The 13,984-nt window shown below is 43.8% G+C and overlaps 1 protein-coding gene across 2 annotated transcripts in view; it reads right to left on the bottom strand.

Moving 5' to 3' along the window:
* LOC143808734 (cysteine-rich venom protein-like) overlaps nucleotides 1-13,984 on the bottom strand; it is a 78,316-nt gene that overhangs the window by 35,800 nt on the left and 28,532 nt on the right. The window contains exons 9-10 of one of the 2 annotated variants that reach the window (XM_077291678.1): nucleotides 13,842-13,927; nucleotides 9,507-10,299 (exon numbers count right to left, since the gene is read on the bottom strand). The exons of the other annotated variant lie outside the window; for it this stretch is intronic. Coding sequence (XP_077147793.1) covers nucleotides 10,172-10,299; nucleotides 13,842-13,927 — 214 coding nt within the window. The 3' untranslated portion in view covers nucleotides 9,507-10,171. Of the gene's footprint in view, nucleotides 1-9,506; nucleotides 10,300-13,841; nucleotides 13,928-13,984 lie in introns of those variants that run through there. 2 annotated transcript variants of the gene reach the window in all.

A 13,984-nucleotide genomic window follows, 5' to 3' on the forward strand; every position in this document is an offset into this window, starting at 1 on the left:
AAAGGGCACATCAGGCCGTCATCCTCGCCGGTGGCAGCAGGGTTCTTTTTTGTGAAGAAGAATGAAGAATGAAGAAGAATGATGGCGGATTACGCCCGTGTTTAGATTTCAGGGAGTTGAGCCAGATTACGGTTCGTGATCCATACCCTATGCCTCTGATACCCGATTTGTTCAACCAGGTGGCAGGTGCTAAGTGGTTCACCAAGCTTGACCTCAGGAGGGCGTACAACCTCATAAGAGTCCGTCAAGGTGATGAGTGGAAGATGGCTTTTAATACCCCTGAGGGTCATTTTGAAAATTTGGTGATGCCGTTTGGGTTGACTAACGCACCTGCAGTGTTCCAACATTTCATCAATGATGTGTTCTCGCATGTTTTGGGGAAATTCGTTATCGTGTACCTTGATGACATGCTCATATATTCTTGCGACCGTGAGGCTCATTTAGATCATGTCAGGCAGGTGTTACAGCTTCTCAGAGAGAATAAGCTGTATGCTAAACTTGAGAAATGTGTATTTTCTGTTCAAGAGTTGCCTTTCTTGGGTTATATTGTGTCTGCTTCTGGTTTTAAAGTGGACGCCGCTAAGGTGCAGGCGGTACTGCATTGGGAACGTCCTGATAACCTGAAAGCACTTCAGCGGTTCCTTGGGTTTTCTAACTACTATAGGAAATGTATCAAGGATTTTTCCATCATTGCTAAACCACTAACTGACATGACTAAAAAGGGTACCAATTTCTCTGTTTGGCCTGAGGCTGCTATGCTTGCATTTGAATTTCTTAAGAACAGTTTTGTTTCAGCCCCCATTCTTGTGCAGCCAGACGTATCTAAACCATTTGTTGTGGAAGTTGATGCGTCTGAGGTTGGTGTGGGGGCGGTACTATCTCAAGGCTCATCTTTGAGTGGTTTACGTCCGTGCGCCTATTTCTCCAAGAAACTGTCATCCGCCGAACGTAACTACGATATCGGCAACAGGGAGTTGTTGGCAATTAAGTTGGCCTTTGAGGAATGGCGACACTTCTTCTTGGAGGGGTCGGTCCATCAGGTAACTGTTATTACCGATCATAAGAATCTGCTGTATTTGGAGTCAGCCAAGCGTCTGTTCCCCAGGCAGGCTCGCTGGGCATTGTTTTTCACGTGGTTCAATTTTGTGGTCACTTACAGACCGGGGTCTAAAAACACTAAGGCAGATGCTCTGTCCAGGTGTTTTCCGGGGGGAGAACCTCGGGAGTATCCAGTACCCATCCTCCAAAAGGGTGTTGTGGTTTCGGCTCTCACTACCGAGGTTGAGGCTGAGATTGCCGAGGCTCAGGAGGAGGTACCATCTGAGCTTCCCGTCAACAAATCTTTTGTTCCGCTTCATCTCCACCTAAAGGTTTTGGCGGAGCATCATGATGCCGTCCTGGCTGGTCACCCAGGGGTTAGAGGTACCTTGGAGTTGGTGTCACGTCGGTTTTGGTGGCCCAAGATCCGACAGGATGTGGTCTCATACGTGTCAGCTTGTACCACGTGCGCAAGGGCTAAGACGCCCCGCTCCCGTCCTGTTGGCTCACTACTTCCTCTTGAGGTACCTAGTAAGCCATGGACGGAAATCTCTATGGATTTCATCACTGATTTGCCCTCATCAGCTGGAAACACGGTCATTTTGTTGATTGTTGATCGTTTTTCTAAAATGTCGCACTTTGTGTCTTTGCCTGCCTTGCCTAACGCTAAGACTCTGGCTCAGGTATTTGTGCAGGAGGTGGTCAGACTTCATGGGGTTTCGTCTGACATCGTGTCTGATAGGGGGTCTCAGTTTGTGGCAAAATTTTGGAGAGCATTTTGCTCATGGCTGGGAATCAAGTTATCTCATTCTTCGGCATTTCATCCTCAGTCAAATTGTCAGACTGAGCATATGAACCAAAATTTGGAACAGTACTTACGCTGCTTTGTCTCTGATAACCAGGAGGAGTGGTCTACCTTTCTTCCTTTGGCTGAGTTTGCCATCAATAATCACCACCAGGAGTCGTCTGGGGAGTCTCCGTTTTTTTGTGTTTACGGGCTACACACTCAATTTTGTACCTTGAGTCAGAGGGGCTCTTCCGGCATTCCGGAGGAGGACCAGTTAGGAACACAATTGTCATCAGTCTGGAGGAGAGTTAAACAGCGCCTGTTGAGTGTGGGTGCTAGGTACAAACGTGTGGCTGACAGTAGGCGTGTGCCAGGTCCGGACCTGAGTGTGGATGACTGGGTGTGGTTATCCACAAAAAACATAAGACTCAAGATACCGTCCCTTAAATTGGGTCCACGGTTTATTGGTCCATTTAGGGTCACCGCCGTCATTAACCTAGTTGCGGTCAAGTAAAAAAGGCAGCACACTGCAGCGCTAAGACATGCAAACATGAAACATGAAAACTGAACTGCAATACTGCACTAGAAATACGAAAAATGAGAGCGTTTAGCGCATAAAAATGGCCAATTTTATGTGTACCTGATAGCCCCTCTACGGCACCTCTCTTATATCAGGTCCTACGCTTGCCTACCTCGCTGAGAATAAACGTCTCCATGTGAATGGGTACCTGTGAAAAACCTCTTCCTAGACTCACATTCTCTCTCTCTGTGGAGGGGTACTGGACCTGCTGTAATTAAAACACCTGAGGCTAGGAGGCGGAGTGCTCAGTCAGAAGGCTAAATAATATATTTGAAAAAACTGACCGTCACATCCATACATAGACTAAGTGTGAACAGGTGCTGAACCTAGAGTAACCAACTCATATACAGTCAAGTAAAAAAGGCAGCACACTGCAGCGCTAAGACATGCAAACATGAAACATGAAAACTGAACTGCAATACTGCACTAGAAATACGAAAAATGAGAGCGTTTAGCGCATAAAAATGGCCAATTTTATGTGTACCTGACAGCCCCTCTACGGCACCTCTCTTATATCAGGTCCTACGCTTGCCTACCTCGCTGAGAATAAACGTCTCCATGTGAATGGGTACCTGTGAAAAACCTCTTCCTAGACTCACATTCTCTCTCTCTGTGGAGGGGTACTGGACATGCTGTCTAGGAAGAGGTTTTTCACAGGTACCCATTCACATGGAGACGTTTATTCTCAGCGAGGTAGGCAAGCGTAGGACCTGATATAAGAGAGGTGCCGTAGAGAGGCTGTCAGGTACACATAAAATTGGCCATTTTTATGCGCTAAACGCTCTCATTTTTCGTATTTCTAGTGCAGTATTGCAGTTCAGTTTTCATGTTTCATGTTTGCATGTCTTAGCGCTGCAGTGTGCTGCCTTTTTTACTTGACTGTATATGAGTTGGTTACTCTAGGTTCAGCACCTGTTCACACTTAGTCTATGTATGGATGTGACGGTCAGTTTTTTCAAATATATTATTTAGCCTTCTGACTGAGCACTCCGCCTCCTAGCCTCAGGTGTTTTAATTACAGCAGGTCCAGTACCCCTCCACAGAGAGAGAGAATGTGAGTCTAGGAAGAGGTTTTTCACAGGTACCCATTCACATGGAGACGTTTATTCTCAGCGAGGTAGGCAAGCGTAGGACCTGATATAAGAGAGGTGCCGTAGAGGGGCTGTCAGGTACACATAAAATTGGCCATTTTTATGCGCTAAACGCTCTCATTTTTCGTATTTCTAGTGCAGTATTGCAGTTCAGTTTTCATGTTTGCATGTCTTAGCGCTGCAGTGTGCTGCCTTTTTTACTTGACTGTATATGAGTTGGTTACTCTAGGTTCAGCACCTGTTCACACTTAGTCTATGTATGGATGTGACGGTCAGTTTTTTCAAATATATTATTTAGCCTTCTGACTGAGCACTCCGCCTCCTAGCCTCAGGTGTTTTAATTACAGCAGGTCCAGTACCCCTCCACAGAGAGAGAGAATATGAGTCTAGGAAGAGGTTTTTCACAGGTACCCATTCACATGGAGACGTTTATTCTCAGCGAGGTAGGCAAGCGTAGGACCTGATATAAGAGAGGTGCCGTAGAGGGGCTGTCAGGTACACATAAAATTGGCCATTTTTATGCGCTAAACGCTCTCATTTTTCGTATTTCTAGTGCAGTATTGCAGTTCAGTTTTCATGTTTCATGTTTGCATGTCTTAGCGCTGCAGTGTGCTGCCTTTTTTACTTGACTGTATATGAGTTGGTTACTCTAGGTTCAGCACCTGTTCACACTTAGTCTATGTATGGATGTGACGGTCAGTTTTTTCAAATATATTATTTAGCCTTCTGACTGAGCACTCCGCCTCCTAGCCTCAGGTGTTTTAATTACAGCAGGTCCAGTACCCCTCCACAGAGAGAGAGAATGTGAGTCTAGGAAGAGGTTTTTCACAGGTACCCATTCACATGGAGACGTTTATTCTCAGCGAGGTAGGCAAGCGTAGGACCTGATATAAGAGAGGTGCCGTAGAGGGGCTGTCAGGTACACATAAAATTGGCCATTTTTATGCGCTAAACGCTCTCATTTTTCGTATTTCTAGTGCAGTATTGCAGTTCAGTTTTCATGTTTCATGTTTGCATGTCTTAGCGCTGCAGTGTGCTGCCTTTTTTACTTGACTGTATATGAGTTGGTTACTCTAGGTTCAGCACCTGTTCACACTTAGTCTATGTATGGATGTGACGGTCAGTTTTTTCAAATTTATTATTTAGCCTTCTGACTGAGCACTCCGCCTCCTAGCCTCAGGTGTTTTAATTACAGCTGGTCCAGTACCCCTCCACAGAGAGAGAGAATGTGAGTCTAGGAAGAGGTTTTTCACAGGTACCCATTCACATGGAGACGTTTATTCTCAGCGAGGTAGGCAAGCGTAGGACCTGATATAAGAGAGGTGCCGTAGAGGGGCTGTCAGGTACACATAAAATTGGCCATTTTTATGCGCTAAACGCTCTCATTTTTCGTATTTCTAGTGCAGTATTGCAGTTCAGTTTTCATGTTTCATGTTTGCATGTCTTAGCGCTGCAGTGTGCTGCCTTTTTTACTTGACTGTATATGAGTTGGTTACTCTAGGTTCAGCACCTGTTCACACTTAGTCTATGTATGGATGTGACGGTCAGTTTTTTCAAATTTATTATTTAGCCTTCTGACTGAGCACTCCGCCTCCTAGCCTCAGGTGTTTTAATTACAGCTGGTCCAGTACCCCTCCACAGAGAGAGAGAATGTGAGTCTAGGAAGAGGTTTTTCACAGGTACCCATTCACATGGAGACGTTTATTCTCAGCGAGGTAGGCAAGCGTAGGACCTGATATAAGAGAGGTGCCGTAGAGGGGCTGTCAGGTACACATAAAATTGGCCATTTTTATGCGCTAAACGCTCTCATTTTTCGTATTTCTAGTGCAGTATTGCAGTTCAGTTTTCATGTTTCATGTTTGCATGTCTTAGCGCTGCAGTGTGCTGCCTTTTTTTACTTGACTGTATATGAGTTGGTTACTCTAGGTTCAGCACCTGTTCACACTTAGTCTATGTATGGATGTGACGGTCAGTTTTTTCAAATAAATTAACCTAGTTGCGTACCGATTGGAGCTCCCTACGGTGTATAAGATAGACAACGTGTTCCACAGGTCTCTTCAAAAGAAGGTGGTGGGTTCTGTGGACGCGGCGCCTATGCCACCTCCAGTCTTGGTGGATGGTAATTTGGAATTTGAAGTCTCCAAGGTGGTTGACTCTCGTGTAGTGCGTCGCACTTTACAGTACGTGGTACACTGGCGTGGTTATGGGCCTGAGGAGAGGTCCTGGGTACCAGCCTTGGACGTTCATGCTGACCGGCTGGTCAGGTTGTTTCACCGCCGTCATCCAGACAAGCCGGGTCCTATAAGCCGTGAGGGCCCTGGGTTCCCTCGTAGAAGGCGGGGTACTGTCATGTCGGACGCTGTTCAGACCAGGTCGTCCGAAAGACAGCGGTAATTCCGCTTTTGACCACTATTTACTCATTGGCGTCTGCTAGATTTTATCTAGCTGTTCCGGGGTTAATTTACCTGATCCTCGGATTGGAAGCTGGGCCATTTCCATGGCCTTTAAATAGTTCTCCTGATCATTGGGCGTCGCCAATTATAGCTTCTGTCTTGCGTTGTTATCTCCGTCTGTAGTGGACAGCTGGTGGTTGGAGATTCGTTGCTGGTGGTGTATGTTCCTTCGTCTTATTTACTCCATCCTATATTTGTGTTTATTTTGCCCTGCACATTTATAGTGTATTCCTGAGTGTCTGCGGCGTGGTGTATATTTTCCTTTATCCTTGTCTGTGCTAACTGTGGGTATTTAAGTATTACCTCTTCACTGGGTGGTGGGTGGAGGTTTCAGCCTAGGGCTGAGCTCAGGAGTTAGGGTGAGGTTCGAGGCCTGAACATGCACACCATCAGTCTAAACTTCAGGTAGAGTGTCAGTCAGGATTTCCCTAGTTTTAGGGAAATTGCAGGAGCCCGGGTTATTAGCTCTCGCTCACCAAGTCTCTCCCTGACAGAACCACTAAATTTAGCATGTGGGCCAGGCATGGTACCTGTGCGAGTTTGCCAACTTTCAAAGCCACCTCCAGGTTACGGCCATTATCAAACACGATCATGCCTGGTTGTAGGTTCAGTTGCAAAAGTCACAGATCTGTTTGGTCTGTTATACCTTTCAACAATTATGCGGCAGTGTGCTGTTTGAGTTTCAGCAAAGCCTGTTACCGCATCACCAAGGCAGTGCTGCAGTGCTTCCATGTGACAGGTATGGACGATGTGCTCCTAGATGAAAATTTGGAGATGGAGGATACAAGGCAGGGATTTGTGGGGCTCGAACATCTGCAATTCTCGAATGAGTATCAAGCAGTGGAGAGTATGCTCGCTCATCACTAATATCCACTGTTGCTGCAGACACCCAGGAGAAAATTAGGAGAATTCATAGGTAATCACAAATAAAAAATGATCCCAGCAGCAGATCAGCAGCTCATTATGAGCTGAAATCCCTTCACCTGAATCTGCTGTGTGTCAGCAGTGCAAGGTTTAAATGAGGGGTAAATGGTCAAGTATGAAGAAGTATGTGGATATTGGCTGCTAAAAATATGTTGAAAGAAGGCCATTTGGAGGACTGATGAAGGGTAAATTACCTGAGACATTGCTATACTTCAGTATGAGGTGTAAAAACCTTTTCTTTTGGATAGGAAGGTAGAAAATTAAAAGCATTAAAAATCATAAGCTGCTGAGGCACAAGCTCTAGTGATGTCACTGGCAGAATTTTGTGCACTTGATCTGTATTACAGGTTCTGACTACAGGCTGATTATAATGATAGAAATGTACTGCTATGTACAATCTATGTATTTGAATTATAGAGGGGAAAAACAAGATTTTTTCATCCTATAAAATTTCTTAAAAAATTATAATGAAAAAAACCCACTTTAAAATTTAAAAAATAATGTAATTTTTTATTGTGTTTTGTTTAAAAAATAAACATAACAAATCAGCAAATAACATGAACCTATTTGGTGTCCCTTTAAGGGAATCTGTAAATGACGTGATTGATATTTTCTCTGTCTTAGGCCGGTTTCACACGTCAGTGGCTCCGGTACGTGAGGTGACAGTTTCCTCACGTACCGGAGACACTGACACACGTGGACCCATTAAAATCAATGCATCTGTTCAGATGTCATTGATTTTTTGTGGACCGTGTCTCCGTGTGCCAAACACGGAGACATGTCAGTGTTCGTGGGAGCGCACGTATTACACGGACCCATTAAAGTGAATGGGTCCGTGTAAAACACGGACCGCACACGGACCTTCTCCGTTTGCAGTCCGTGTGCCGTGCAGAGGACAGCGCTACAGTAAGCGCTGTCCCCCCCCACTGGTGCTGAAACCGCGATTCATATGTTCCCTGCAGCAGCGTTTGCTGCAGAGAAAATATGAATAATAGTGTTTAAAATAAAGATCTATCTGTCCGCCGCCCTCCCACCCCCTGTGCGCCCCCCGCTGTTCTGAAAATACTCACCCGCTCCCTCGTTGGCTGCCGCTGCTTCCTGGTCTGGCCCCATCTTCTCCAGTATGCGGTCACGTGGGGCCGCTCATTTACAGTCATGAATAGGCGGCTCCACCCCTATGGGAGGCGGAGCCGCCTATTCATGACTCTAATCGGCGGCCCCACGTGACCGCATACAGTAGAAGGCAGGAAGGCAGGACAGGAAGCATCGACAGCCAACGAAGGAGCGGGTGAGTATTTTCAGAACAGCGGGGGGGCGCACAGGGGGTGGGAGGGTGGGGGACACATAGATCTTTCTTTTAAACACTATTATTCATATCTTCTATGCAGCAAACGCTGCTGCACAGAAGATATGAATCGCGGCTTCAGCACGATGCAGTGTACCACACGCGTGGGTACCACACGCTCCGTGTGGTACCCACTCGGCACACGGGCGGCACACGTGTGCCGCACATATGGCCTACATGAGCTCACGGGCACACGGACACGGATAACTCCGGTACCGATTTTTTCCGGTACCGGAATTATCTGGACGTGTGAGACTGCCCTTAAATTGATAAAAAAAATGCATTAAAACTGTTCAAAAGTTGCATAAATGCTGCATTCCTTCTGCTGCTTTTTTTCTGCAGGTTTCCACAACACACAACGCAATTGCAATCTTCCTTGATTATTTCGTGTTCGCTGCGTTTCTTTTAATCGTTTTCCTCCTTATTTTATGCTATTTTTTGGCAGATATGAAGCAGAGTTTTAACTCTTTTTATTAGAACGAAAAAGCTTTGATTCTGCGCTTAAAAACGTAACATCATGAAATCTGCACCTAATATCAGAAATCAAGAAACATTATTTTACATTATTAAAAAAATGAGTATTTATCTATATGCTTCTCTCTCCTCCTGCTTTACGGAAGTTCTTTCTTTCCCTTTTCTTTCCTTGCCTTTCCCTTTCCTTTTCTTTCCCTCCTTCCTCTTAAATGTTTTATATATAAGGTATCTTATATGTGTATCATTACCTCTTTCCCTTTCCCCTCATTAGCGCAATGCGGGAGAGAACTCATTTCGCTGAGTGAGAAAACTCTGATAGAGGTTCTAAGAAATTACTACTTCCAATATGTGGCACTAGAGTTCCAATACTTTTTCACACTGAAGTGTCTACTTGCATAATTGCCAGACGAATATTTCATGGCCCATAAGTCTCCTTTCACTGACTTGGCATTCTCCACAAGGAAAAACTTTAGCCTTATACCTTCTGTTTTTTTATATGTATTACATTCAAGTACAATAATATAGTGGCAATTTTTGATGATGCCACAGTACATTAACATGGTATATTACGTATAGAATACATAAAGATCTGCACAACCTCTCCTGTACTCCAGGCTGTTTTAATTTCTGCACATTATTGACATTTTTAGCATTGTCTATGGGGTCAGCCTAAGTTCTCATATGGTAACTGAACATTTTCTAGCAATTGCGTCCATATTTGTGTAAGTACGTGGGCGTCCTTTATACAATATCTAGGGTGCATCCTTGAATGAGGCCATACATCACAAAAAATGAGATAAAAAAACAGCAGAGATTGACTAAAATATTGGTTTTATTTCTCCATTTTGGTTACACAGATCATGAAAATCATATGGGAATCATAAAATAGTTGTCCTTAGGGTAAAATGCTAAAGCACCACTCAAGCATTGCTTTTTTTTATTATTTATTTCATTGCGGCAGTGGTGCTTAAAATCCTAGTCCCTGTCCCCTGTCTAATACTCACTTTCCAGCATTTTCATCTGTTTTTGCCGCTGCTCCGTCCCCTGCAGTTTGTGACATGCCCGGCTGCTCCAGTGTTTCATGGGGAGTGCCAGAGGTCACTATTCAATGTAAATTTAGGAGAACCTCATTCTGCCTCCCACAGACTTGCATTGAGAGCTTGTGACGAACTTCTGACTTCCGGCCAGTCTGACGCTGAGCACACAAGATGGGGCCGCAAGACCTGAGCAGTGCCGAAAAATGGTGAAGATGCCGGAGGGTACCAGAGGGTGAATATAAGAGTGGGGGAAGGTAGCTTACATAAAAAGCACCACTTCAGTGGTGAAAAAAAACTAAAAAACGCTGGAGTGGTGTTTTAAATAACCGCTATTAAAATATGCAAAATATGTAATAGTAAAATAAAAGATAAATCATCTGAACTCGTAGGGACACAATCTGTTGGCATGGAGATACTGAAGAGCAGAAGGGCACTTATTCACTTATTTTATCTCTCCTTTTGTGCACTGACAGGTAGCAGGGCAGCTGCCAATCAAAGATTTGTCAGTGACACAATTATTTTTGAAGTCTGCACAGTTATTAAAGAAGTCTTGATATCCACAAGCATTTGCTGAAAAAGAAACAAAAATAGTTTACAGTATTTTGCAAAACCCAACAATAAAGATGTGGTCTCCAAAAAGAAAACATGCTCCTCACAGACCCCCTCTGATAGCCTCTTGGGAGTGATCCCAGGTTATAGAATTAATTGTGACTGTGAATTACTAGAGCTTCATGTTATGCTACATTTCTTCTGGTTTACTGGTAGACAAATGTGTAGCCATATGAGGCTTCCCCATTATGAATTGTTAATGACTAGTAAGATACATACTCCTCACAGACCCCCTCTGATAGCCTATTGGGAGTGATCCCAGTTTATAGAATCAATTGTGACTGTGGATTACTGGGGTTTCATGTTATGCCACATTTCTTCTGAAGTTTATTGGTAGACAAATGTGTAGCCACATGAGGCTTCCCCTTTATGAATTGTTAATGACTAGTAGGATACATACAAAACAGAGTACTCTAATGAATAGAGTGCTGTCATGAATAGAGTGCTGTAATGTAAGGAGTGCTCGAATGAAAGGTGTGCTGTTATGAATAGAGTGCTGTAATGAAGAGTGCGCTAATGAAAGGAGTTCTGTAATGAAGGGTATGCTGTAATGAAAGGCGTGCTGTAATAAAATGAGTGTTGTAGTGAAAGGAGTGCTGGAATGAAACAAAAGCTCTAATGAAAGGAGTACTGTAATGTACGCCGTGCTGTAATGAAAGGAGTGCTGTAATGTATGTTGTGCTGTAATGTATGTTGTGCTGTATTGTACATTGTGCTTTAATGAAAGGAGTGCTGTAATGAAAGGAGTGCTGTAATGTATGTTGTGCTGTAATGTATGTTGTGCTGTATTGTACATTGTGCTTTAATGAAAGGAGTGCTGTAATGAAAGGTGTGCTGTAATGTACGTCGTGCTGTAATGAAAGGAATGCTGTATTGAAAGGAGTACTGTAATGAAAGATATGCTGCAATGAAACGAGTGCAGTAACGAAAAGAGTGCTGTAATGTACATCGTGCTGTAACGAACAACCTGCTGTAATGTACGTCGTGTGTTATGATCCTTAGTGGCTGAGGATCACAGATCTGATCAGCTAAGTAACTGAACATAGGACGAGCTCTAGGGAGGTGGTAACTGGACTGACCACAATCCTGATCCTATCCAATACACACTAAAAGTAGCCGTGGAACGTTACCTGAAATCCTAGACATCTCTTCACGGCCTGAGAAACTAACTACCCCTAAAGAGAGAAAGCAAAGACCTCACTTGCCTCAGAGAAAATACCCCAAAGATATAGAAAGCCCCCCACAAATAATAACGGTGAGTTAAGCGGAAAATACAAACGTAGAAATGAAACAGATTTAGCAAATGAGGTCCGCTAATCACTAGATAGCAGAAGATAGATAGGAAACTGTGCGGTCAGTAAAAAACCCTATCCAAAATATCCACGCTGAGAGTTCAAGAACCCCCGCACCAACTAACGGTGTGAGGGGAGAAACTCAGCCCCCTAGAGCTACCAGCAAGCGAGGAAATCACATATTAGCAAGCTGGACAGAACTCATCATAAACAAGAAACACATTAAACACAGATGAGCAAAAAATGAACAAACAGAAACTTAGCTTCTCTTGGAGAGACTGATAATGAATGTAGTCAGAGGAAATCAGAATAGCACTGAATACATTGACAGCAGGCAACAACTGAAAGTCCAGGTGAGCTAAATAGGGAACCAACTAGCAGATGACGAGACAGCTGATCTAGCCACAGACCCGCAGAATGACAAAAAGAGCCACCAGAGGGAGCCCAAAGACAGCACTCACTCAGTACCACTCGTGACCACAAGAGGGAGCCCAAGAACAGAGTTCACAACAGTCGTGCTGTACTGTATGTCGTGCTGTAATGTACGTCGTGCTGTAATGTACATTGTGCTGTAATGTTTGTCGTACTGTAATGTATGTTGTGCTGTAATGTATGTTGTGCTGTAACGTTTGTCGTGCTGTAATGTACGTCGTGCTGTAATGAACGTCGTGCTGTAATGAACGTCGTGCTGTAATGTACCTTGTGCTGTAATGTATGTTGTGCTGTAATGTACGTTGTGCTGTAATGTATGTCGTGCTATAATGTACGTTGTGCTGTAATGTATGCCGTGCTGTAATGTACATTGTGCTGCAATGTACATTGTGCTGTAATGTATGTTGTGCTGTAATGTATGTCGCGCTGTAATGTACGTTGTGCTGTAATGTACGTCGTGCTGTAATGTACATCGTGCTGTAATGTATGTCGCGCTGTAATGTACGTTGTGCTGTAATGTACGTCGTGCTGTAATGTACATCGTGCTGTAATGTACGTCGTGCTGTAAGGTACGTTGTGCTGTAATGTACGTCGTGCTGTAATGTACGTCGTGCTGTAATGTACGTCGTGCTGTAATGTACGTTGTGCTGTAATGTACGTCGTGCTGTAATGAACGTCCTGCTGTAAAGAAAGGAGTGCAGTAACAAACGGAGTGCTGTAACAAAAAGTAGGTTCTTGTGTTTGAAGCGTTACATTATTAAGGTGAGCAATGTGAAAGATAATGTCGTGTAGGTAATATACCTACTAGTTGTTATTAAGGTACATTACTTGGCAATGTAAAATACAGCTGATGTCATGAGGCCAGGGTAGCTTACTGTCTTTATGAGATACATTACCTGGCAATATGAGGTGGATACAGTTCAAACTAATTCTATGTGGCAATGTGGCTTCTTGTGCTTATGAGGGTACATTATCTGGCTGAATTATGTGGGCACTGAGGAAGATAATGTTTGGGGGGGGGGAAAAGAGCATGGCTTCCTGTGCTTAAGAGGGTACTTTCCTGGCAATAGTATGTGGGGGCTGTTGAGGGTAAAGTTTGCGTGGCATTGTAGATTTCACTGTCTATGAAAAAAGTTACAGAGAAAAAAGCAGAGATGATTGCCTGCTGAGGCCTCCAAAGCAAATGCACTGGCAGGGTGCAGCGGACCCGATTAATGATGGCTGAAACACAGGTGCAACAATACCGATGAAACAACCACTTTCAATCTAGTGTTGGCTGCTTGGTATTTTAGTTCCTAAAAAGATAAAAGATACTAGTCTGTATGTGGCATTATTCACACAGGCCATTATTCACACCTGCCAGTGTGTTTGCTTTGGAGGCCTGAGCAGGAAACATCTCTGCTTTTTTGTCTGTGACTTTTTTCAAAAATCCACTGTTTATGGTAGCATGATATGTAACAATGGGATGTGAATTCTAATGTTATAGGGCAATATGGCTTCCTATGTTTTGCTGCTTAAATAGGGGGCAATGTGGAGGCTAGTGTGTTGGGGGGCACCCTGCATTAAAGGGTGAAAACCGCCTAATGTAAATCATTGTACAATAAAGGTTATGGATGACTAGTACCTGTGATACTTCAATGTCAGCTTGTGAACCTCACTAGAACTGATGTTATTTAATTCTCTACACATCCCCAGTATCTGGATTATAATCAGAAACTGACAAATGACCAAATGGGAAAAAATGAAATAAAATGTAATATTTTTCCTATAAGAACTTACTGCAGAGATTGTTTTCACATGAATTGGGGCAGTCCTCACACGGCTTCCCTTCCTTCCAGGGATAAAGTGTGGACCCTTTGTTTCCTCTTTAATTGGAAATATAAACGGTAGCATAATTATTAATACATATATGTTAACAGAGT

This window comes from Ranitomeya variabilis, chromosome 2, assembly GCF_051348905.1.
Source record: "Ranitomeya variabilis isolate aRanVar5 chromosome 2, aRanVar5.hap1, whole genome shotgun sequence".
Classification (NCBI taxonomy): domain Eukaryota; kingdom Metazoa; phylum Chordata; class Amphibia; order Anura; family Dendrobatidae; genus Ranitomeya; species Ranitomeya variabilis.